Source organism: Rana temporaria, chromosome 12 (assembly GCF_905171775.1).
Source record: "Rana temporaria chromosome 12, aRanTem1.1, whole genome shotgun sequence".
NCBI classification, from domain to species: domain Eukaryota; kingdom Metazoa; phylum Chordata; class Amphibia; order Anura; family Ranidae; genus Rana; species Rana temporaria.
The window spans coordinates 99,414,292-99,440,245 of record NC_053500.1 but is presented as its reverse complement, the minus strand read 5'-3'; the positions used below and the strand labels follow the sequence as shown (position 1 = coordinate 99,440,245).

Here is a 25,954-nt window from a genome sequence, read left to right as displayed (position 1 = left end):
AGGATCCTATGGACAAAAAATGTGATGTCCTTCTTCATAGAGCTTGGGATTCAGCTATGGGGAATCTCAAACCAGCTCTGGCCTCTACTTGTGTAGCCAGAAATCTGGAGGAATGGCTTACACAAATCCAAACCCATCTTTTAGCTGGTACTTCTAGGGAAGAGATTTTAAATTCCTTTCCTCTCCTTTTTAGTGCCGTGGGTTTTCTGGCGGATTCTTCTGCGGAATCAGTAAGAATGACAGCCAGAACTTCAGCTTTAGTGAACTCAGCCAGAAGAAGCATTTGGCTTAAAACATGGTCTGGGGATGCAGCATCTAAGTTACGATTATGTGGGCTTCCCCTAACCGGGGATCATCTTTTTGGCCCAGGTTTGCAGGAGGCACTGGAACGTACGGCCGATAGGAAAAAGGCCTTTCCAGAAAAGAAAAAGCAGACGGTAAGAAAAAATTTTCGTGGCCAAAATAAAGGCTTGCCATGGCAACAGGGTCCTAAAGAAAAGAACAATAGGCCCAAGAAACATTGGTCCGGGTACAAAGGCTAAGGTAGAGGAGGTGTGTTGTTTAACACAACTCAGCAGCCCGCCAAGCCACAATGACCAGCATCTGCCAGTGGGGGGAAGACTGAGGGCCTTTCTCCCACAATGGGCAACCGTCACCTCAAGTCCCTTCATTCTGGATCTGGTGGGAAATGGATACAGGCTAGAGTTTTCCTGTCAGCCACCAGAACGACTCTTGATCACATCTCCTCCCAAAGATCGGGAGAAAGCAAGAGCTTTGGGTCTCCAAGTAGGAGATTTGTTAGACCAGAAGGTCCCGATTCCTGTTCCTCGGTCAGATCAGAACAAAGGGTTTTATTCCCACATTTTTGTCATCAGAAAGCCGTCAGGGAAGTATCGGCTCATTCTGAATCTTCGGTCTCTAAATCGATCGATCCGATACAAGCACTTCAGGATGGACACAGTCTTCTCTATCAAGAATCTGCTTTACCCAAACTGTTTTATGGCCACGTTGGATCTCAGGGATGCTTACCTACATGTCCCGATCCATCCGGGTTTTCCAGAGATTCCTGAGAATAGCAGTAAAGATGGGATCGGAAATCAGGCACTTCCAGTTTCAGGCCCTCCCCTTCGGTCTGTCCTCTTCCCCTCGTATCTTCACAAAGGTATTGGGGGAGGCACTGGCTCCACTAAGATTAAAAGCGATAACTATCATCCCTTACCTGGACGACCTATTAATAGTGGCAGAATCCCGCCAGAAATTACTAGCAGATCTCCAGACTGTACTAGACTTCCTTCAATCCCTGGTCTGGCTGATAAACAGGGAAAAGTCTTCCCTAGATCCAGCCCAGAAGGTGAAGTACCTGGGTTACGACTTTTGCTCTGTAGTCCAAAAAGTTTTCCTCCCAGAGGAGAAGGTCTCCAAGATGGTGCAAGCAGTGTCAGCCTTACAGACCAATCAGTTGGTCTCGCTGAGGGAAATTTCAAGGACGGTAGGTCTCATGACCTGGTGTTTCCCTGCGGTACCATGGGCAAGATTCCATCAGAGACCATTGCAGAGATTCCTTCTGGAAAATTGGGATGGGGACGCCAGGTCCCTAGAGTCAAAAGTTTGGTTACCTACCAAGGTAAAGAGAAGTTTGTGGTGGTGGAGGAAAAATCTACACCTAACAAAAGGCCTGCCTTGGTCCATCTCGATATCCAAGAGGATCACGACGGACACAAGTGCCTGGGGGTGGGGAGCCCACCTCAAAGACCAGGTCGCACAGGGGAAATGGTCCTTGAAGGAAGCAAGAGCCTCATCGAACCAGAGGGAGCTGCTAGCGGTGCAGAGAGCCCTGCAAGCTTTTCAATCGGAGGTCAGGGGTCACAATCTCCAGATCCTGTCAGACAACATTGCGACAGTGGCGTACCTCAACAAACAAGGAGGCACAAGGAGTCGAATTCTTCAAGGAATTGCACAAAAATTTTTGTCTTGGGCAGAAGTAAATCTAGGCTCAATTTCAGCAGTGCACCTGAAGGGGACGCAAAACAGTTTGGCAGACTACCTCAGTCGCCACAGGGTGGAGCGAGACAATTGGTCACTTCATCCAGAAGTCTTTTTGGAGATCACCAACAAATGGGGTTGTCCAGAGGCGGATCTGTTCGCAAATCAGGACAACCGCAAGACAGAGGAGTTCTTTTCTCTAAACCCAGAGGATCGATCACTGGGGATAGATGCCCTGGCGAATCCGTGGCCCTTCAACCTCTGCTACGCCTTTCCGCCAATCAGACTCATTCCGGAAGTGCTCCGGAAGTTTCTCCTAGAAGAAACAGACCTTATTCTGATCGCCCCCTTCTGGCCCAAGAGGCCATGGTTTTCCCTGCTACAGTCTCTGGTCTCGGAGCCTCCACTGAGACTTCAGAACAGAGAGGACTTGCTGTCGCAGGGTCCAGTGTCACACCCACAGGTGGTTTCATTAAGCTTGACAGCTTGGTATCTGAAGAGAAGATACTGAAGGCTCAGGGGTTTTCTGACAAGGTGATTAAAACCTTGGTAAATTGCAGAAAACCAGTCACTAGAGCCATTTATTCCAAAGTTTGGAAAAAGTTTAATTCATGGTTGTCTGAAAACCAAAGATCAACGCATGATGTTCCTTCTATTTTGGATTTTTTTCAAGAGGGTGTCGACAAGGGTCTTTCAGTTAGTACCTTGAAGGTACAGGCGGCAGCTATCAGCGTTTTCCTCCAATTTTCTCTTTTGGAAAATCCCACGGTAGCTAGATTCTTTAAATCCATTTCAAGGGCCAGGCCAGTAGTGGTAAGAAGTTGTCCAACTTGGGACCTGTCCCTGGTACTTCAAACTCTGGTAGAGTTTCCCTTTGAGCCTTTAGAGGATATTTCTGTTAAATTACTTACCTTAAAAACTATTTTTTTAGTAGCTATTACCTCAGCTCGTAGAGTAAGCGAGTTACAGGCCTTATCAGTGAGGTAGCCTTTCCTCACGATTTTTGAGGATCGAGTTGTATTGAAAACTGATCCAGGTTTTTTGCCTAAGGTAGCTAGTACATTTCACAGATCACAAGACATTGTACTGCCATCCTTTTGTAGTTCACCACAGGGTGATCAGGAAAAGAAATTTAGTTTTTTAGATGTAAGAAGAACCCTTCTTGCATATTTGGAGGTCACCAAGGTCTTCAGGAAGACAGACGCTTTATTTGTCCTTTTTTCAGGTACACACAAAGGTAAAGGTGCATCTAAAGCCACATATGCTAGATGGATTAAGCAGGCCATATCAGAATCCTATAAAATCAGAGAAGTTCCTACACCTTTTGTTACAGCACATTCAACAAGAGCTTTGGCTGCATCTTGGGCTGAGAGGGCTGGTGCTTCACCGGAACAAATCTGTAAAGCTGCCACATGGTCCAGTTATTCGACCTTTATTAAACATTATCGCCTGGATCTGCTATCCGCTCAAGAACAGGCGTTTGGTCGAAAGGTCCTTCAGGCAGTTGTCCCACCCTAGACTGGTAAGTTCTGGCTCATCGTCTCATGGGCTGTCCTGGAAGACGCTTGAGAGAAAAGCTGAGTTAGGCTTACCGGTAACTCCTTTTCTTAGAGTCTTCCAGGACAGCTGGATTCCCACCCGGTTTTGTTGTATGGAAGTTATGTGTTTTAATGCATATGTTTTTCAGGGTAGTCCTACGGTTCTCGAGAAGACTGGCATAGGGCCTGGAGGACTGCCCTTTTATCTGGTGGGGGTTAACGTGTTTCCTGTCCTGGTAGGAGGAGCCCTAGGTCTCATAGGTCTCATGGGCTGTCCTGGAAGACTCTCAGAAAAGGAGTTACCGGTAAGCCTAACTCAGCTTTTTTAGGCGAGTATTAGCAGACCGAGTAACAATATTTACCGGGTGAAGCTGAGCCGGTGTTCTGTCAAATTAGTTAACTCGTCAGAAACTCCAACCACGCACTTCCGGTTTATTTAAACCATCAGTAATTGGAGATGTTGACGAATTGCTGTTTGGACACAACACCGGCAAATGAAAACGGTAACCGAGCACTGCACCTAAGTTGTTGCTGCCTCGGAGGCAGCCATTTTGTTGGCTAGTATCAGAGCAGAGTAACAATCTCCGCTCATAATATCGTGCACCGGACTGTATTCGTTTGCCGGTGTTCGTTTGCAGCAGTTTGTCAAAATCTCCAATCGCTGATGGTTTAAAGAAACTGAAAGTTGAAGAGGATGTCCGCTGAAAAAAAAATATTAAAAGCCAGCAGCTGCAAATACTGCAGCTGCTGACTTTTAATATTGGGACACTTGCCTGTCCTGGAGTCCAGCGCCGTCCGCAGCAGAGGACGAGCGATCGCTTGTCACTCTGCTGCTCTCCCCGCCATCCTCGGTGAGGGAACCAGGAAGTGAAGCGCTGCGGCTTCACTGCACGGTTCCCTACGGTGCATGCGCGAGTGGCGCTGCGCCTGCTGATTGGCTCCCGCTGTGTACCGGGAGCCGAGTGTTCCCAGCACACAACAGGGGGGGGGGGGACAGGAGGTGACGTAATGCCCGCAGTCTGCCCGAGACTGTGTGGCCGGAAGTGGGTGTAAATACCTGTCTTTAGGCAGGTATCTGCACCCCCCTCCCCCTGAAAGGTGTCAAATGTGACACCGGAGGGGGAAGGGTTCCGATCAGCGGGAGTTCCACTTTAGGGTGGAGCTCCGCTTTAAGTAGTTGGAGTTTCTGACGAGTTGATTATTTTGACAGAACACTGGGACACGGTACCAAACGGCAGCAACATCCCTTCCTGAGCAGAGCTCTAAGCTGGTATTTCTGCTTAGTCAGACTCCACTCATGCGCCCCTGGCCTTATAGATTTCAATGGGAATGCCTGTAGATGCTCAAATCAAGCTTTTTGTTTTTCAGAAGTATTTCAGGTGCTTTTAGCCTGGAAGAAGTAGTCTCCTCCCCCTTGTGCTTTCCATTGGTTAAAACAAAATTACCTGGGGGCGTGGCCTGGCGAGCGGCTGAGATGGCAGCACACTGAAAGAGCTCCGGCAAATCCACAGCCTAAAGCCCGTATTTCTGCAGCATAGCACTGGATAATGAGCAAGCTGAACTACAGACCGCCTCAGTCCAGACCTAGACGCTCATCGGCGGCATACAAAGGGAACAGCATATCGGACATTTTTAAGAGACAAGCTCTTTCCCTGAGCGGCGGCCTGAGTGGCAAGATGGCGCCGACACGTGCACTGGAGGACTTCAGTGATGACTCTCAATCTGCGGCCGAGGACAATGCAAGGGGACATTTGAACCCAAATCTGCCCCTCACCTACGCGGACATGTCGATATTCGCAGCGGATATAAAATCAACCTTCTCGGCAGCCATCACAGACCTCAAGTCTAACCTCCTAGTACTGAACGACAAGATGGCGACGGCCGAGGCAGCTGGGAAGCAGAGGGAGAAAGCCATACGCAGGCTGGAGAGGGTGACGGCATCGCACTCTAACCACTTCATTGAAATGTCGAGGCACATGGAGGACCTCGACAACAGAGGGAGGAGGTGCAACATCCGCGTGAGGGGAATACCAGAGTCAGTTGAACCCGACCAGATAACCCTAGCCCTCAGACGCTTGTTTAACAACCTACTGGAAAGGCCCGAAGACTCCGAAATCGAGTTCGTGAGGGCACACAGGGCCCTGAGAGCGCGCGGCCCTGATAATCAGCCACCGAGAGATGTAATCTGCTGTCTGCAGAGCTTCGTTCTCAAAGAAGAAATAATGCAGAAAGCCAGAAGAAATGATCGGATTGTCTTCAACGGTGAAACAATTCTGCTCTTCCAGGACTTATCGCAGATTACCTTAAAAAACCGCAGAGCTCTCCGTCCCCTCCTAGACGAGCTTAGGAACAAAGGCATGCGGTACACCTGGCGCTTTCCTTTTGCGCTCCTAGTTACCCACAACGGCCGCCAGCATGCCCTACGAACCCCGGAAGACCTGGAATATTTTTGCTCCAACTTACAGCTTACCCAAGTGGAGCTCCCGGACTGGTATCAGGAATATCGGTTGCCTCCTCCGACTAGAAGTCCCCCGTGCTCACCGATGGCTTCGCCGGAAGGGAAAGACCCAAAGCAGATGAAACATGGGCGCCAAGGTAACGCTGTAGCAGGCACCCCGAATCAGAAGCATGGTCGCCAGGGAGGCTCAGTAGCAGGCACTCCGAACCACGGAAGAGCACACCCCTCCGGAGCTCTGGAAAGGATGGAAGACTGATAGACGGCAGCTGATAATCCTACACAGCGTTAAACCAAAAGACCCCATGGACGGTATGTACTGCACTTAATAACTGTATTAGCTCGGCTACCCATTGACCCATTGTACCGCATGCAACATGCGCCGAAATCCCGATACTCCTTTATTTTTGAGCGATGAAATGTCCTCTGCCTTGACCCACAAAGGCAAGGGAGCTAACCGACCTACGGCAGAGACACCCTACATAACACGCTAGAATGTATGACCACGGTCTTAATACCCAAGATACACAGGGAACGAACGTTGATAACCACCTGTTGATCAGCCATGGAGTGAGTTAATGATATTCTACTGATAAGAAATAACTTCCATTAGCTGGTAAAAAGAGGAACACGGCTTGGGACCACTTGGTAGACACCCTATCCCCTGATGGAGAACGTCTTGTTTACACTTGAGACTATGATGGGAACTGGAGTTGTTTCAAATACAGGACACCATACCCTGACCATCATCGCCACAACCTGACAGCCACCGCAGTTCACTCGGAGAAGGAGGGGGAAAGGGGGAACTCCAAACAGCACCAGTAACAATCCCTGTAAACGGGGTTTTTTAACCATCCGCGTTCATGCCGGACCCCCGTGGCTCACAGTGAAATTGTTCCCTACCACACAAACTGCCCACCGTGGTACAACTCCCTGCCAAACCGCCGCGGCTTTTTCTGCAGAGGTCACCACTTACACACATCTGGGGTAAGCAAAACACCTCCTACTCGATCCCATTCTTGAAACATGGCCCACACAGAGACATGGGACACTAGCAGGTGTGCTACTCTTTCTCGCAAGTACCTAGGGGAGCTGTACGGAGATGCCAGCCTTATTGGTTCGTTGTAGGATTACACAAATTTAAGCTACCCGTTATTCTCACTCTTATGGTTAGAAATGATAACCCACGTTTTTCCTTAGTTACAGGTTATAGATAAGCTGTATCTATGTCTTAACTACTGTTTATTAATGTTTCCTAAATGTTGAGTTCAATGCCAAACGTTATTGCTGCAGACTTACTACATTTAAATATATGATTAAGCTACAAAAGGCTGTGGAACTATGCCTCTCGCCTGTGGACTTGGTTTTCTACTACTAGTTGTTATCTGTTTAGTGAACTATATCACCAGACTACAGGCGCTGAGTGTTGGTTGTCGAGGCGGCTGCCTCACATCGCCCCACACAGTGTCTCCCAGTGGGGCATAACCTCATCGGGACACACAAATTAAACCTTACTGATAGTTTAACTATTATAAAGGTATATAACATTTACTCTCTCTTTCTGTGATTTTCACTCCTCCTCTTTGTTTCTCACCTTCCTCTTCAACCTTATTTCTTCCCCCACCCATCCATGATCCCCCCACAGGTCTGAGGTACAAAAGCAGCATTGCTATTACCAATAGGATACTGTACTGAAAGGGACTGACTGCCATATTAGAGTGTTCATTGTTATCTCTTAGTATCATTCTAATAGGCACAAACTGACCCATGGCGTACTCCACCCTGGACCTCAACACCACTGTGGTCTCCCACAATGTCAGGGGATTGAATGTCCCGGAAAAGAGGTCAATGGTCTTACGCGAACTCAGAAAGAGTAGGCCTCTCTTCGCTTTCCTTCAAGAGACGCACTTCAGGACTGACAAGGTACCTAGACTCACAGATTCATATTTTACTAAAGCGTTCCACCCCACGAATGACCATGCTAAATCCAAAGGGGTGTCAATACTGGTCAGTAAAACGGCTACTTTTGAGATTACAGGCAGGTTGACGGACCCGGAAGGGCGATACATATTCTTGAAGGGAAAATACAGAGGGATACCGCTGACATTGGCTAATGTCTACTTCCCAAACTCAGCCCACTTAACCTTCTGCAGGAGCCTGATTAGGGAACTGGAGGGTTTCGCCTCGGGGGGCATAATCCTTGGAGGTGACTTTAACCTTCCCCTAAACCCCTTGGTAGATACTTCCACCGGGACGACTTACATCCAATATAAAATACTAAAGAGCCTGAAAACAGCACTGAACTCCATGCACCTGGTGGATGTGTGGAGATACCTTCACCCAGATGGAAGGGACTTCACCTATTATTCTGTGCCGCATGACAGGTACTCAAGGATAGACTACTTTTTTGTTTCCCGGGGGGATCTACATGCGGTACAGAATGCACAAATTCAATCAATTTCTGACCATGCCCCCATAACCTTGACGTTAGACTTAGACACTCACGGGCGCCCACCACCCTCATGGAGACTGAACGCATCACTTCTCTCTGACCCTGAGCTGCTCCCGAAACTGACCTCCCACCTCACTGAGTACTTCAACCTCAACTCCACCCCAGACGTTGATCCTCTGTCAACATGGGAAGCTCATAAATGCTCTATAAGAGGCGAGCTCATCAGGATGGGAGCTCGCCGTAAGAGGGAGAGAGAGAAGGAGATCCGAGATCTGACAGATTTAATATCAAGACTGGAATCCTCCCACAAACAATCCTTATCAGGGGCGCTAGCCACAGACCTACTAGAGGCCAGGAAGAAGCTAAAACAAAAATTAGAAGCCACCTCAAAACGCTTTTTGTTCTTTCAAAGAAAAATCTACTATGAACATGGGGATAAATCGGGAAGGTTCCTAGCTAGGGCCCTAAAAGGCCCGAGGCTTCAAAATGCCATATTAGGCATTAGGAATAAAACGGGGACCATGGACATAGAGGACAATCTTATCGCCAGGCACTTTCAAGACTACTACTCACAATTATATAACCTACCTAGTCAACACAAACCGGTTGCCGCCGAAGGCAATAGGATACACATTATCCAGACTTATTTGACATCATCCAAAATCCCCAGATTAGCTGCGGCAGACATACAGGCACTTGAAAGGCCTATAGACCAGGCAGAGGTTGAGGCGGCTATACGAGGCCTCAAGGCAGGAAAGAGCCCAGGTCCAGACGGGTTCTCCTCCATTTACTACAGAACATTTTCAGATATCCTCCTGAACCCCCTGACCAAAGCCTTAAACACATTTTCCAATCCCAGAGAGGTTCCGAAGTCGTTCTTATTAGCACACATAACAGTTCTGCCCAAGCCCGAGAAAGACCCGGCGCTCTGCACGAGTTACAGGCCAATCTCCCTGCTTAACTTAGTTAATAAGCTTTTAGCGAAAATCATGGCGACCAGGCTTAGACCCCTACTCTCCACCCTGTTGGGGCCTGAACAAGCAGGCTTCATGCCCGGCCGAGAGGCGAAAGACAACGTCATTAAATCCTTGAATTTAATCCATGCAGCAAGCCAGCGAAAGATCGAGGGCATTCTCCTGTCAACCGACGCGGAGAAGGCCTTCGATCGAGTAGCCTGGGACTTCATGATGGAAACCTGCAGGCATGTAGGCATTGGAGAACATATGATGGCATGGATCTCTGCCTTATACCAAAACCCATCGGCTCAAATAAGAATAAACGGCTCGTTATCAGAGACCATACATATTACCAATGGCACGAGGCAAGGCTGCCCCCTATCGCCCCTCCTATTTATCTTGACACTAGAGCCATTTATTCGAAGAATAATGATGAATAAAGAAATAGCTGGCTTCCAGGTAGAGGACAGGGAATTTAAATTAGCAGCCTATGCTGATGACCTTTTGTTTTTTTTGACTCACCCGACAAAGTCCATCCCCCAACTCATGACAGAATTTTCATTTTTTGGATATTTATCCAATATGAAAATCAACTACACGAAGTCGGAGGCGTTAAACATCTCAGTTCCTCAAACGATGTTAAAAACGATACAGGAACACAGCCCCTTTACTTGGGTGCCTTCGGCCCTCAAGTATTTGGGAGTTAAGCTCACATCACAAATCTCCCGGACGGTTGAGTTAAACTTCATGCCTATGCTCAAGACCATAGAAAACGACCTGGCAGGGTGGCACCCACGCCATTTTTCGTGGTTTGGCAGGGCAGCCATCTGCAAGATGTCTGTTCTGCCCAGACTCCTGTACCTACTTGGGACACTCCCCCTGAGTATCCCCAATAGTTTCTTCAAAAAACTACAATCCCTCCAACTTAACTTTGTATGGGCACACAAACGCCCCCGAATTAGATTTCACCTTCTCACAAAGAACAAAGCAGAGGGTGGGATGGGCCTACCAGATTTTAGACGCTACTATTATGCCTCACATGTCGCCAGAATTGTAGATTGGCACTGCCATGAGACAGAAAAGGATTGGGTCTTCTTAGAAAGCTCTCTCAGCACAACTCCACTCAAATTCCTACCCTGGATTCCTTGGGCAGGCTGCCCAGCGGCATTAAAAAACCACCCATTGGTCAGTGTCACCCTGAGAATTTTCCGTAAACTTACCAAAAACCCAAACTTCTCTTCACAGCTAGGCCCACTGAACCCCCTGAGGGATAACCCCGACTTCCCTCTGGGAATTGGTCACGGCCCTCTACAGGCACCACTGCAGGACACCCCACTTTTGGCATCCCAATGCTTCTCAAATAGCCAGATGAAGGATTTCACTGCTCTAAAGTCAGACAGATTTTACCCTAATCTTCCCTTATGGACGTATTTCCAGATCCGCAGCTATGTTAACAACCCAAAGCTTAGAGGACATTTCACAAGACAATTAACTGACATAGAAGAGATATGTTTGAAAGGGCAACCGACTCAGAGGGCCACATCACTTGCGTACACCTGGTCCCAAGACCCAGCTCAAGACAGGGAAGACAAGTTCAGGGAACGTTGGGAGGAGGAGCTGGGAGTACCCATCACAAACAGGCAGTGGAGCAGGGCATGCATACTGGCGCACAAATGCTCCCTCAGCACCCGGATGCAGGAGACATCTTATAAAATGCTGACCCACTGGTACGCAACCCCGGTTAAATTGAGCAGATGGTACCCCGGATCCTCTGACCGATGTTGGCGCTGTAAAGTAGAGGTAGGCACACTCTATCACATATGGTGGCAATGCCCAATGATAACTCCTTATTGGCTAGAAGTCATCAGGATAGTTAATATTATGACAGATATAAACCTATCTTTAGATGCCGCATGCTGCCTTCTTAACATAAACAGCTTCTCACTTAAAAGCTACAAATGCTCTCTGTCCAGACACTTGCTGACCTCAGCCAAGTCCTTAGTCCCAGTGTACTGGAAAACTCCATCTGTACCCACCATCAAGACCTGGCTACTCAAAGTAGCAGAGATATGCGAAATGGAAGACACGGTGGCACAAGCCAATGATTCTATAGACCAATTCCACAAGATGTGGTCTCCCTGGTTTTCATTTAAATTTTCTGATGAATATGCCCGCCTCACAGCATACACGAAAACTTGACCACACACAATGTACTAGATTGTGATACTATACCAATGAATACCTCAGTCACTATACCTCTGTATTCCCAACCCACTCCATTCTCTCTCTTTTACCCCCCTCTTCATACTGGATACTTAATTCTAATCCTAAATCTTATAACAGCAATCTGAACTTTAATGACCCAAAATAAAATACTTTACACACTGTTAAATACTTAAACTTTATATATGAGAATGTCAAAATTGGACTATATGCAACTTATACAACACACAGCTGCGTTCTGTGTATAAATAACACCTCTTATATGTTTGTATACCCTTTCATGGGCCATTATGTATATGTATATGTACTATGATTTCTTGTTGTACACTACATTTATTTTGAATAAAACCTTTTGAATGAAAAAAAAAAAAAAAAAATTACCTGAAGCTTGAAAACACATTGTAAAATCCTTGTAAATACACATCTAAAACACTTGCATATGTGGACAAACACCCTCAAATAAAAACACCTGAAAATCAGCTTGTTTCCAACTGTCACAAATTATCATGTGAAACAACAAAAGCAGCATACTGGTTGTTGTGGGATCCAGTGCAACATTTGTAACTTCTGTTCTTGTTCTTCAGGATGATGGAGCCCCCCAGCCCACAATACACCAAGTCTCTGTTCTACTGGAAGAAGAGAGCTCGACTGGAGTATATGCGTCTTCTACAGCTAAAGAGAATGCAGGCCAACACTGCAGCTGGGGTCAGTGATCTTTTGAAATAATCTGATTTAAAAAAAAATGTTTATGTAGATGCATTTGGGTTATTCTGCTGCCTTCAGGAGACTGGACACTGGCAAACAAAGCTGTAAGGGCAGTATAATTCCACCCACTCCCAGAATGCCTGAATTTTTTGCTAGCGTGAAAAGGGAACCAGCGTTTTCTCACTGCTTAATGAGAAGCAAACCTTTTCTACCTTTTCTCACTCCTTATCTTAACTTTCAAAGCCTTTTTCTCCATTGCAGATTCTGCCTTGCAACCTGTTACAGAATCTTGAATTCAAAGCACAGGTCTAGTCAGTGGCTTGTTTGGCAGCCAAACAAGCTGCTGATTTGGCCTTTGCTTTGAATTCACACTGGAAAAAATACCATTGTAGGTCCAGTTCACTTTTGGCTTGTTCACTTTGTGGCCAGTCAAGCCCTGATGAAGGAGGGCACTTGTGCCCCCAAAATGCATTGGCTACTTTTTAAAATGGACCCCTGATCTTTAGTGGAATAAAGTAGTATCTGGACCTCTTAACAGTGGTGTGGAGCTTCATTTTCAACCCTTTTTTTTACATCGCACTACAAGCCAAGGAGACTTGTGGAGATCCTCTGGGGTGCAGAAGCCGCCTGCCCAGGAACCAGATCATTTACACCAACAGTAATGTGGAAGTTGAAAGGATGGACAGCCGCACCTCCAAAAAAAACATCCTTTCAACTTCTACATTTTGCCTTGTGCATTGCCGGCACTCCTGGCCTCCTGAGCAGCTACTGATTGTCCAGCAGACCCACCTTGAGCGATAATTTCTTTCTACACCAACAGTAATACCTTAAGATAACAATACCAGTAAAATAAGCTTTTTTGGTCCAGTGCTATCTTTCCAGTTTTCTCAACTGGTCCAAGTTTATGTCCTGGGACCCTGAATTTTTTTTTGTTTTTTTTGCACTATAAACCCCAAAAAATAAACAATTTTGAAGAAAATATATTTTTTACTTTCTGCTATTAAACATATCCAATACATTTAAAAAAATAAATAAATACAATTTCTTCATAATTTTTTTTTATTTTTTAAGCGATTAAAACCCGGACCATTATGCAGGTTAAGGACCTTGCCCCTTTTTGCGATTCGGCGCTGTGTCGCTTTAACTGACAATTGCGCAGTCATGCAACGTGGCTCCCAAACAAAATTGGCGCCTTTTTTCTCCCACAAATAGAGCTTTCTTTTGGTGGTATTTGATCACCCCTGCGGTTTTTATTTTTTGCGCTATAAATAAAAATTAAGCGACAATTTTGAAAGAAAATATATATTTTTTTTACTTTTTTGCTATAATAAATATCCCCAAAAAAGTTATAAATTTTTTTTTCCCCCTCAGTTTCGGCCGATACGTATTCTTCTACCTATTTTTGGTATAAAAAAAAACGCAATAAGCGTTTATCGATTGGTTTGCGCAAAATTTATAGAGTTTACAAAATAGGGCATCGTTTTATGGCATTTTTATTAATAATTTTTTTTACTACTACGCGATCAGCGTTTTTTTTTTTTTTTCGTGATTGCGACATTATGGCGGACACATCGGACACTTTTGATTGACACATGGGGGAACAAAGATGAAATCAAAATGTGTGAGGGCGGGGACCCCCGCTATGGAGCAAAAATACCGGGCACCGGGTAACGTCAGGGTAGGCCGGACTACGAGGAGGATGCGACTGGGGCATCTACTGTGGTGCGGGTCCCATTTGGGTCCCGCAAGTCGACCGGCACTGCTAAAGTTTTTCCTTACATGACTTATTTTGATAAGTTTATAGACAAGGAATGGGATTGACCTCAGAGGACCTTTGCAGTCCCAAAACGCATGGCGGTCCGTTACCCTTTTGAAAAAATTGGCATCTCGGGGGGCATGGCCTGGGCATGGCTGAGTGAAGATGCTTCTCAGAGCTCCCTGCCTGATCCCCCAATTCCTGGCTAAAAAATGCCTTTTAACCGGCATGAACTCTGCCAAAAGATACGGGACCAGAGCGGCAACGAGGGGGACCCTGGCTGGCAAGATTTCTGGTGAGATCCAGAAATATTTCAAGCTCCTGCAGGAAATATCTCCCGGACTAGCAGTGCCACGAGGCCCCACACGTGGAGCTGCGGAGGAGGCCCAGTTACCAGGCTCCAGTGGAGCTGATACCGGCACAGAATCTTCCCAGGAGCAGACGACGGATACTGTGGGTCTAGACCAAGAAATTAGGGCACTGCTGCAGGCCCTCCCTACCCGGACCGACATAGAGGCCCTGATCCTGCGATTGGAAGAAACGCACAGACGGGATATACAGGAGGTGAGAGGGGAAGTCTCTATCCTGACTGACTGGGTGACGACAGGAGAGGAGTCCGTAACCTCCTTGGAGGCACGAGTATCGGCACTGGAGCAGTCCCGGGACCAGCACCGCGAGACGGCAATCTCACTACAGCTCCATTTAGAGGACGTGGAAGACCAGAGTCGCCGCAAAAACAACCTGCGGCTCCGGGGCATACCGGAGTCCGCAGATGTGGAGAACATAGGAGCCAAGATGACAGAGATCTTCCAGAGGCGGTGATCGAGATGGACAGAGCACATAGGGCACTCGGCCCCTAGCCAACGGATCTAGACAGACCGCGCGATGTTGTGTGCCGACTCCACTGATATGTCCAGAAGGAAGCCATCCTGTGCCAGGCATGGGACCAGGGGGAGATTGAAGTGGACGGCTCGCAGATCAAGATCATGCCGGATTTGTCCAGGGCTACATTGCGCCACAGGGCGATGCTGAGACCCCTCCTGGACCTGGCCAGGCAAACTGAGCATACCTACCGCTGGGGATATCCCCTGGCTGTTACCTTTCGCAAGGAAGCCAATGCCTTCACGCTTCAGACTGCTGCGGACCTCCCGGCACTTTTTCGATTCCTGGAGGTGGATCCTATACAAGTGCCCGCCTGGCTTCAGATCCTGCCACGCCAGACCGGGAGATCGGGCGTAGCGGTGTATCGGGGTCCCTTGCAACCAGGGCTGTGGAGTCGGAGTCGGGGGAAATTTTGGGTACTCGGAGTCGGCAAACAATGCACCGACTCCGACTCCTACTAAATTTAGATTGGAATAAAAAAAAAAGCAAGTTTAAATGTCCCAATTCACAAAAAGTTATAATTAATGACTTCTCTACTGTAAGAATAAAGACCAATGCATGCAGTGCCTCACGTTACTGCAAAACGAACACGTTAAGTGACCGTGAAGAAGCATGCTTTTCATGTGCTTCACTATATGGCACGCAACGCACAATTAGGAGCTGCAATACTTATACTTTCCATAGTGTTGTGTTCTGCTTTTACAGGGAACGCATGTTAGAGAACCAGTAATTGTCCAAATTAAAAAATTCCAACAGGAGTTTTATAAAGCACTAAAAGAAGTTGAAAAGTATGATCGCTCATCAAAACTTACTGTTGAAGAAGCCATCCTTGTTTATCCAGCGATCGTTAGTGATGTGGCCAGAATAGTTACTGCAATGCCACCCACCCAAGTCAGTGTCGAAAGGTTATTTTCAGCCCTAAAAATAATAACGTTTGACTTAAGAGCCTCTATGAAAGAGGATCTGGCAGAGGCAATTCTCTTCCTTAGAACTCTACATTGAATTGATTTGCATTTGCTAAGCCTATAACTACATTTCAAGATTAATATAAACCATTTCTAGGTTTTACAGATTTTGTTTTTGGTTCATTATAGATAAGCTTTGTTTTTGTTCTAAAACAACCAAATAATGTGGTTTGTATTTTTGAACTGGTAAAGATCCTGTTCCTGATGTTTATGCCTGCTGCTACTATCCAGCCACTTGATTGATTAATAAAAAAAAAAAAAAAAAACTTTGTTTTCATTGTGTTTGTCTTTTGCTTAAACTGTGCAATACAGTAGACTGTTGGCTTCCCAGCCAGTAGTCCTGTGGTAGGTTGCGTTTCTTTCCCTCAAGGAATGTATAAAATACATTTGCATATTAATACAGAGGAGTCGGAGTCGGGGAGTCGGAAGTACATAAAACTGAGGAGTCGGAGTCGGAACATTTATCTACCGACTCCACAGCCCTGCTTGCAACCCCGTCAACAGAGGGGCAGACAGAGACGTCATTCGGCTCGGGGTGAGGCACCACGTGAGTAGGCCTTGGGCCGCGCATCCCTGTCACCCGTTTTCGCCCACCTGCTACTCTCGTTAAGGGTGCACCCACTGGGGCCCCATGTTCTCTCTCCCCTCCTCCCTTGATGTTCGGCCTACCCTGACGTTACCCGGTATTTTTGCTCCGCAGCCAGGGTCCCCCCCCTCACACATTTTGATTTCATCATTGCTCCTCCACGGAGTTGAGTCAGGGGGCTCCTACTCTCCACCGTGTCAAGATTCACCCTTCTGGCCTGCTCTGCTGCTCTGTCCGCCCGATTGAGAGGCCCTGGCCTTACTCCCGAGCCTTATCCCCAGAGTGACCTACGGCGCCCCTGAGACATAGGGCCCTGAACGAGGGACAGCTCACTGGCCATATGGTGCGGACCTGATGCGAGACGGGCTTGTGGGTGATGAGAGCAGCTGAAATCGTGCTGGCACGGTACTGATTCACATGGAGCCTACGGCAACCGGAAGACCCACGAGTGGTTGCTCCCATTTAGGGATGCTTTTTGTGGTCCGGGGTGGGAGTTTCCCGGGGAAGGTGGAGGACCGTGGAGGAAACCATACATATGAGGTCTCCATTTGGCCCAGCTGTGGGAGGGGGTGGGGTACTACTTCAGGCTGCTGAAGATGAAGGCACCCAGGAAATGATATTGCTCTGCTGCCAGTTACTGACCGGGACTTTACTTCAATGTGTACAGTAACTCTATGAGAGATGGGGGGGGGGGGGGATGACTAATTGGGCGGAATCGGTGGGTGGGGGGGCTTTTTGCTTAGGTTTCTTCATGATAGAGACTTTGGTTATCCATCTTCCATCACCCAGAACTGATTATTTGCACTGTTTGCACTTGTTGACTTATTAGTCCCTGTTTTTTTTTTAATGTTATCTCTGTTACCAGTTTGAATGCCATATATATTCCTATCATGACATGCTGGTTTGTGGTTTGTTACATAATGCGGGGTTGGGTGGAGAGGGCTGGGAGCTTGTTTCCTGGCCCTGTCTAGTCTCTCCCCCAATTAGGACTGCGCTCGATATCCAGATTAAATCCGGGGAGTGCCTTAGCCGATTTGGGCTACCTTTAGTAGACGTTTTTTGGCTACACCCCCTGGTGTACGCCATCTGACCTTTTTCTTCTCTCTTGCCTCTCTTTCTTTTTCCTCCTTCTTCCTCTCTCTTTTCCTTTCTTTCTATCCCTCCTTCTTTCCTTCTTAGGGACCACCTAGCTTCCCCCCCTCCCTGTTGCACGAGCATGGACGTGCTTAACTATGTTTCACTGAACGTGAAGGGCCTCAATACACCCGAAAAAAGACGCATGCTGTTGCATGACATGCAGCGCCTGGAAGCAGATGTTGTGTTTTTTAGGGGATTTTAAGGAAAGCCACCTGCCGCTCCTAAAAAATAGATACTTCCCCAGAATCTACCACTCTCGGTATTCGGAGGCTAAATCTAGGGGAGTCTCTATTCTCGTGTCCGCGAAAGTGCCATGGATGCCCTTAGATGTCCGAACGGACAAGGAGGGGCGATTCCTGTTCCTGAAGGGCACGATGGGAGAAAAGAAGGTGACCTTTGCCAATCTATATGCCCCTAATGTTCACCAGGACGTATTCCTCATGAGGCGGTTGGAGCAGATTCAACGCTTCGCAGAGGGCCATTTGATAGTGGGAGGCGACCTAAACATTCCCTTAATCCTGATGGAGGATACATACTTCCTACTACCCCACGGGAAACTCCACGTGATCCAAGACGTATCCGTTGGGTCGATTACATGGTCTGACTATGCCCCGATTGCCTTAAAATACACCATCTCTGACTCCAATGGGGGTCGGAAGCCTGTATGGAGACTTAATGAGGGCCTCCTGCAAGATACTGAGGTCAGGACAGAAGTGATTAAGGAGTTGGGACACTACTTTACCACTAATAGTACCCCTGACAGTGACGCTGGGGTAGTTTGGGAGGCACACAAGGCCGTGATCCGGGGTGTGCTTATCAAACGCGGCGCGAGGCTGAAAAGGGAATGGTCGGCCCAATTGAGCTCACTCCTCACTAAATTGCACTCTTTGGAAACTGCCCACAAAACTGCCCCAACCAGACAGCTTGGCGCTGAACTTCACACTGTGCGTTTGCAGGTGACAGACGTCCTACACTTTAAGGCCAAAGCGGCATTACAATTCTGCCGACGGAAAGCCTACGAATCGGGCAATAAATGTGGCAAACTGTTGGCCAACACACTGCGCACGCAACGACTCGCGTCCTACATCCCCTGCACTGTGTCCAATACAGGACAAAAGCAGTCTATGCCCCAACAAAAATACGCGAGAATTTGGGACATTCTATAGCTCCCCATACAACTTAGACAAGGCCCCGCCCGCTCGGGAAACAGTGCTAGAATACATTTCCACGTCCCTTATGCCCTCCCTACCGACTGAAGCAGGAGAGAGTCTAGAGGGTCCCATCACTCTACCGGAGCTCCAGCTCGCCTTAAAAGGCGCTAAGCCGGGCAAAGCCCCGGGCCCTGACGGCCTCACCGTCGCTTATTACAAAACCTTGCTACCTTCCCTAGGTCAGCACATGATACGACTATACAATGACCTGAGCTCGGGGAAATCGTTCCATACTACCACTTTACAGGCCCAAATCTCTGTGATCGCGAAAGACGACAAGGACCTGACTCATTGTGGGAGCTACAGTCCAATATCTCTCCTAAACACTGACCTTAAACTGTTTACTAAAATCCTGGCCTCCAGGCTGCAAAGACATCTCCCGCACCTAATACATCTAGACCAGGTGGGTTTTGTACCATCTAGAGAGGCCAGAGACAACACCACTAAGGTCCTCAACCTCTTGCACATAGCGACCAATAGTAAGACACCTAGTTTATTCGTAGGGACAGACGCTGAAAAGGCATTCGACCGGGTAGACTGGCAGTTTATGATGACAACGTTGAATTACATAGGTCTGGACGACAAAAAGCGGAACTGGGTTTCAGCGGTGTACAGAGAGCCGACGGCAAGGGTCAGAGCCAATGAAGTACTCTCGGATTTGTTCCCTATTACCAATGGGACGAGACAGGGATGTCCCCTTTCGCCACCTTTTATTTGCTCTTTCCTTAGAACCCTTTTTGTGCCACATACGACTAAATCCTGACATCACCGGTATACGAACCAAGGGCACACAGTACAAAGTATCCGCTTATGCGGATGACCTAATGTTTACTCTCACCAACCCAGACATTTCCCTACCGAATCTCCTACGGGAATTTGACTTATACGGACGACTATCTAACTTGAAGATCAACCTGACAATTCAGAGGCCATGGGCATAGGTTTACCACAACAGCTTACCTGGCTCAGGGCAGTTTTAAACAAAAATGGAGGTAGCGCTGAAATACCTGGGGACGTATATACCCTCTTCACTTTCACAACTGTTCAGGCTGAATTTCCCCCCTCTTCTGAACGAAGTTCAGAAACTGCTAGCTCAATGGACCAGCGGCCTGCATTCTTGGGTGGGCCGCTGTAACATCCTTAAGATGACAATACTACCCACATTTCTCTACCTCATGCAGGCCCTCCCGATCCATATCCCAGGAGACTATTTTAAGCAAGTCCACTCCACATTCACTCTCTTCCTTTGGGCAGGGAAGAAGTCACGTTTGCATAGGAAGATACTCTCTCTTCCGAAGCTGCACGGAGGCCTGGCGCTGCCGGAGGTTCGGACTTATTAACATGCGGCACATCTTGGAAGGCTACTTGATTGGTGCCGTCATGGAGACACTAAGCTCTGGACACAGGTGTAACAGGGGCAATGCGATGTGCCCATGCACAGAGCTCCTTGGTGCCACATTGCACTGCCCTCACAAACTACACATCATCCATTGGTAGGGAACACGATTAAGATTGTTTTCGCAGTTCTTCCTGTCTACCCAAAACCCCCACCTCAGACCTATTATTGGCCACTCCCAATTTGAACTGGGCCTGCGGGATAAGAAATTTCTTGACCTTCGGAATGCAGGGTTTTTCCAGGCATCCCACTTTAGCTCTATGGGGCGGTGGAAGTCAGTGACAGAGTTTGCAGATCCCGCCGGCACGTACCGTCTTGACTTTATGAGGGCACACCAGCTTAGCCACTTCCTGAGCAGCCTCCCAGCCCCCCCCCACCGGAACCACGGAATCCTTCCACAACTATGGAGGAACTATGCAAAGAGAATGGGGTTTTGCTTCATGCTCTCTCTTTGATGTATTCTTTGTTGATCGTTCCTCCTGGTGACTACCAGATACCGGCCCTTACTAAGTGGGAAAGGGATCTGGACACACGGTTCTCTACCAATAAGAAACAAAACATAATTCGATTTACCCACAAGTCCTCCTTGTGCTCCGAAATTCAGAAAACAAATTACAAAATCCTCACACGGTGGTATAAAACCCCAGACCTCCTGAATAAAATATTCCCTACCTCCTCTGACATCTGCTGGAGATGTCAACAAGACAGGGGTACACTTCTTCATGTGTTCTGGTCGTGCCCCCAGATCAGGGGCTTTTGGGAAGAGGTACGCCGCATTACCCAGCTGGGGCCTACAAAAAATCAATTGTGCGTCACCTTTTAGACGCAGCTAAATTCTGCGTGCCTCTCCACTGGAAGTCCCCTCACCCGCCGACCATAGCTCTCTGGCTTAAAAGAGTAGATGAGATCAGTTGCATGGAAGACTTGATCCTCTCCAGTCAGCAAAGACAGGAAGCGTACTCCAGAACCTGGCAGTTGTGGAACATTTTTAAATATTCAGAAGAGGGACAGAATCTTAGAGGGACTGAATGACCCCCGACCACTCCATTACGGGAGTGGTACCTGACCTTTCAGTAATGGAGATAGCCAAAGAAAAGATTACTCCCTTTGGGGCGCCTTGCAGTATTTTTGCTCGTGCAACCCCCCCATCCCACTCTTCTCTATTTCTCTCTCTATTATTATCTGCTTTTATTCTATTCTCTTCAGGGAAAAAGGAAAATAGGAGGGGAGGCTGGACCGGCCGGGCCCAGGTGTTTGGTTCTATAACATGTTATGGAACGTCCTAGTTCTTGATAGAGATGAGAGTTGGCGGCCCATTAGGGCGGTACACCGGAAGAGTACGGGCTCATAGTGGCTTTCCCGCTTGGGCCCTCGCTGCCTTCTTTGGGAGACACATGCCCAACAGGAGGATGACTGTTCTCTATGCCATGTATAATGCTGTGTGTCTATGTGTATATTTATTTCTGTCTCTGCACCAATGTTGATGTTGTAAATGTACTGTTGTGGCTGGATGGACCGGCTTCTCGGTTATAAATAATTTTTTATAAAAAAATAAATAAAAAAATGGGCATCTCCCCCGGTTGTGGACCCCCCGGTGTCTAGGTTGAACAAGTTCACCACATATCCGGTAGAGGGGACCCCTGCATTCAAGGACCCTACTGACGGGAGGTCTGAAGCGGTGGCCCGGTCCATGTTCACCACGCTGGGGTCAGCATTGCGACCAGTATTGGCTGTGGCACTGGTGTCACAGACTCTTACTGAGTGGGCAAAATTGTTGCACAGTGAGCTGGAGAAGCGACAGGCTTCCCCGGTCTGTGTGGAGTTGGCCGACCAGGTGGTGCATGGCCTTAAATATGTCAGCGATGCAGCCTTGGATACGGCTCCCTTGCTCTCCAGAGCCTCAGTATCTGCTGTGGTACTACGTCACCTGATTTGGCTAAAACGCTGGTCCGCTGACCAGATTTCCAAGAAGGCTCTGGCAGATTTGCCTTTCCGAGGAGAGAGGCTATTTGGAGCCTTGCTGGATGACCTTATTAAAGATGCCACCTGGGGGTAAGAGCATGTCGCTCCCACAATCCCGAAAAGGTAAGGAGCCACACCGTAGGCCAGGGCCCTCCTTTTGTGCTCAGATGCGGTATTTTCCCCCTCACCTTCCAGGACAGCTACTTGAGAGATGATTGGCTCCGCCCTCTACAGGAAACACAAATCGGATAGAATTTTAAATGTCCCTCCCTTTCTTCTGACCCTCAGTTGTTTTGTGTTTCCAGACCCTCCAGGAGCACTGACAAGTTTTTTGTTTTTCCTAGGTCTGGTAACTGTGGTTGGCGATGAGCAGAAGAAGGGGACTCTCTTTGCTCCTTCAGCCATTTCCGACAATTCCTTTATTCTTCAAACATTGGAAAGGGGTTACAGGTTGGAATTCAAAAGTCTTCCCCCCCAGAGATTTTTTCTTACTCATCTGCCAAGAAACCAAGAAAGACGGCAAGCCATGATGAATCTAGTTTCCATGTGGGAAACAGAAGGGGTCATATCCCCTGTTCCCGAAAATCAAAAATTCCGTGGATTTTATTCCCACGTCTTTTTGGTTCAAAAAGCCTCCGGTGGCTTCCGGATGGTCATCAATTTAAAGTGGATGTAAACCCAAAAAATATTTTTTCTTTTTTTGATGTCACAATGTAGAGTATAAGATTTCCTATCATCTGTGCCCAGTCTTGCCACACAGAGTTAATCCAGCGCTGAGCAATCCTCTTTTAATGTTCAGTGAAAATTAACAGAATTCCAGATAAAAATTTGCCAAATTTATAAAGTCCGTTTCTCTGGTCTTGCTTTGTGTTACAGGTTATTTACATATCCTGGTAATATACAATGAACTTTGGATCACCTCATATTATGATAAACATAACATAACATATGATAAACATGTCCAAGCTCTAGATATGTAAATAACCTGTAACACAAAGCAAGAACAGAGAAACGGACTTTATAATTTGGCAAGTTTTTATCTGGAATTCTGTTAATTTTCACTGAACATTAAAAGAGGATTGCTCATCGCTGGATTAACTCTGTGTGGCAAGACTGGGCACAGATGATGGGGAATCTTATACTCTACATTGTGACATCAAAAACAAAAAAAATGTTTTTTGGGGTTTACATCCACTTTAAGCATCCTGAACAAATACATTCTCTACAGAGGTTTCCGGATGGAAAACATTTATTCTGTAAGGAATCTATTGTGGCCAGAGGTCTTCATGGTTACCCTGGATCTTCAGGACGCTTATCTTCATGTTCCAATCTGCCAGAACCACCGAAGGTTCCTCAGATTTGTGATTCTCATGGACAATGGGCCGAGTCATTGGCAGTTCAATGCCCTTCCTTTCGGTCTCTCGGCAGCGCCCAGAATTTTTACAAAGTTCATGGCTGAAGTCATGGCCTTTTTTCGGATGCAGAGTGTGTATCGATAGTCCCATATCTGGACAATTTTCTGATCTTTGCCCGAGACAAAGAGTCCCTTATCCGGGATCTGCAGTTGGTTTTGCGGACCTTTTAGAATCTGGGGTGGAAAGTCAACCAACAGAAGTCTTGTCTGGTACCCTTCCAGACAAGACTTTTTCTGGGTTATCTAATAGACTCTGTTGCTCAGAAGGTTTTTCTTCCCGAGGAGAACATTTTATAACTTCTTCTCGCCGTGCAGGCCTTCAAATTGCTCCCACAGACCGCGCTTCGGCAGATCATGCAGTTATTAGGATTATTGACTGCAGCCATCCCAGGGGTGCCCTGGACCCAATTACACTTCAGACCCCTTCAGGCGTTTCTCTTGAACCATTGAGATCGCAGGAAGGATTCTCTAGATCAGCTGGTTCAGCTGCAAATAGAGGATTTTCTCAATCTCTCCTGGTGGGAGCAGTGGGAACACCTGCAGGGAGGGAAGAACTGGGCGCAACATGCTCCTGTAAAAGTTACTACAGATGCAAGTCTGTGAGCCTGGGGTGCGCACTCTCAGGGCTGACAGGCCCAGGGAGCCTGGTTCCCAGAGGAGGCAGGCCGCTCCTCAAGTTTCAGGTAACTACATGCTGTAGGGAAAGCTCTCTTGACTCTGCAAAAGAGGGTTGGTTCGAAAGACCTATTGTTTTTTTTTTTTTTTTTCAGACAATGCCACTATGGTGGCGTACCTGAACAAGCAAGGGGGCACTCGTTCTGCGTCGCTTCTAACACTATCACAACAGATTCTGTCCGAGGCAGAAATCAATGTCACTTCAATCAGAGTAGTCCACATCAGGGGTTCAGCAAATACGCTGGTGGACTATCTGAGCAGAGTGAGCATCAGTTCCAGCTGTTGGGAGCTACATCAAGGCACGTTTCGGGAGATTTTTCTAAGATGGGGTCTTCCTGCAGTGGATCTTTTTGTCTCCAACAGAAAGCTGCTGGCATTTTCTCACTGGAGAGCGAGACAGGGTCCTTTTGGGATGGATGCTCTCTTCTTCCCATGGGATTTCGCTCTGGCCTATGCCTTCCCTCCTTTTCCCCTCTTACCTCTGGTAGTTCTAAAAATTATTCAGGATCGGGCAGAAGTGGTTCTGATTGCCTTCTGGTGGCCCAGGAGGAGTTGGTTTTCCTCTCTGAAGACCCTCTCTGTGCCTCTTCAATGGCCCCTACCAGATCAGAAGGATCTTCTCCATCAGGGACCACTGTTGCATCAAAGCCCTCAGACCTTACATTTGACGGCCTGGAGGCTGAGCGGCGCATCTTACAGTTGAGAGGGTGTGCAGAGAAAGTTATTCAAACTATCCTGGAAAGCCGCAAGTTGGTAACTAGGAGAATCTATGGGAAAGTTTGGAAAATGTTTAATTCTTTGCAAAGGAAATCCGGAATAGATTATTTTTCCACTCCCTGTATATTGGATTTTTTGTACAAGGGAGTGGAGAAAGGTCTATCTGTCAGCACCCTTAGGGTTCAGGTTGCGGCCCTGTCTGTGTTTTCAGACAAGAGGCTAGCGGAAGATCCATTAGTCAGGAGGTTCCTTTCAGCCAGATCTAGACATGCTCCCAGGATCGTAAAACATGTGCCTCCTTGGGATCTATCATTGGTGTTAAATGCTCTAAAAAGGGCTCCCTTTGAGCCTTTGCATGAAGCTTCCCTGAAATGTATTTCCTTTAAAGATTTCCTTCCTTTTAGCTATTACGTCAGGGAGAAGGATTTCAGATCTACAGTCCCTTTCCTGTAAAGACCCCTTCCTGAGGATTCTAGAGGACAGGGTAGTGATTAGGCCTGATCCTTTCTATTTGCCCAAAGTATCTTCTAACTTTCATGGGTCCCAGAAAGTAGTCCTGCCTAGTTTCTGTACCTCTCCCAAGAATGCGGAGGAGGAAAGATTTAGTTTTTTAGACATAAAGAGATGTCTTCTACTTTACCTAAAGAAATCCAGTGGTTTTAGAAGTTCCTCCCAGCTGTTAGTATTGTTCAGTGGCTCCAAGAAGGGGTCCAAAGCGTCTAAAAGCTCTATTGCTAGATGGATTAGGAAAGCTATCTGTGAAGCTTACGAAGCATCAGGTCGTATCCCTCCTTCTAGAATTGGGGCTCATTCTACAAGATCCATTGCTACGTCATGGGCAGAAAGAGCGGGGGCATCATGGGAAGAAATTTCTAAAGCTGCCGTCTGGTACTCCTCTCATGCATTTGTAAAACATTAGTTCAGATGCTTTCCAGCCAGGA

At 47.3% G+C, this 25,954-nt stretch overlaps 1 protein-coding gene across 2 annotated transcripts in view; it reads left to right on the top strand.

Moving 5' to 3' along the window:
• EZH1 (enhancer of zeste 1 polycomb repressive complex 2 subunit) overlaps nt 1-25,954 on the top strand; it is a 394,387-nt gene that overhangs the window by 33,342 nt on the left and 335,091 nt on the right. The window contains exons 1-2 of one of the 2 annotated variants that reach the window (XM_040329823.1): nt 7,701-7,899; nt 12,192-12,312. In XM_040329823.1, the coding sequence (XP_040185757.1) occupies nt 7,805-7,899; nt 12,192-12,312 (216 nt within the window). In that variant the 5' untranslated portion in view covers nt 7,701-7,804. Of the gene's footprint in view, nt 1-7,700; nt 7,900-12,191; nt 12,313-25,954 lie in introns of those variants that run through there. The other variant, XM_040329824.1, reaches the window with a different exon arrangement.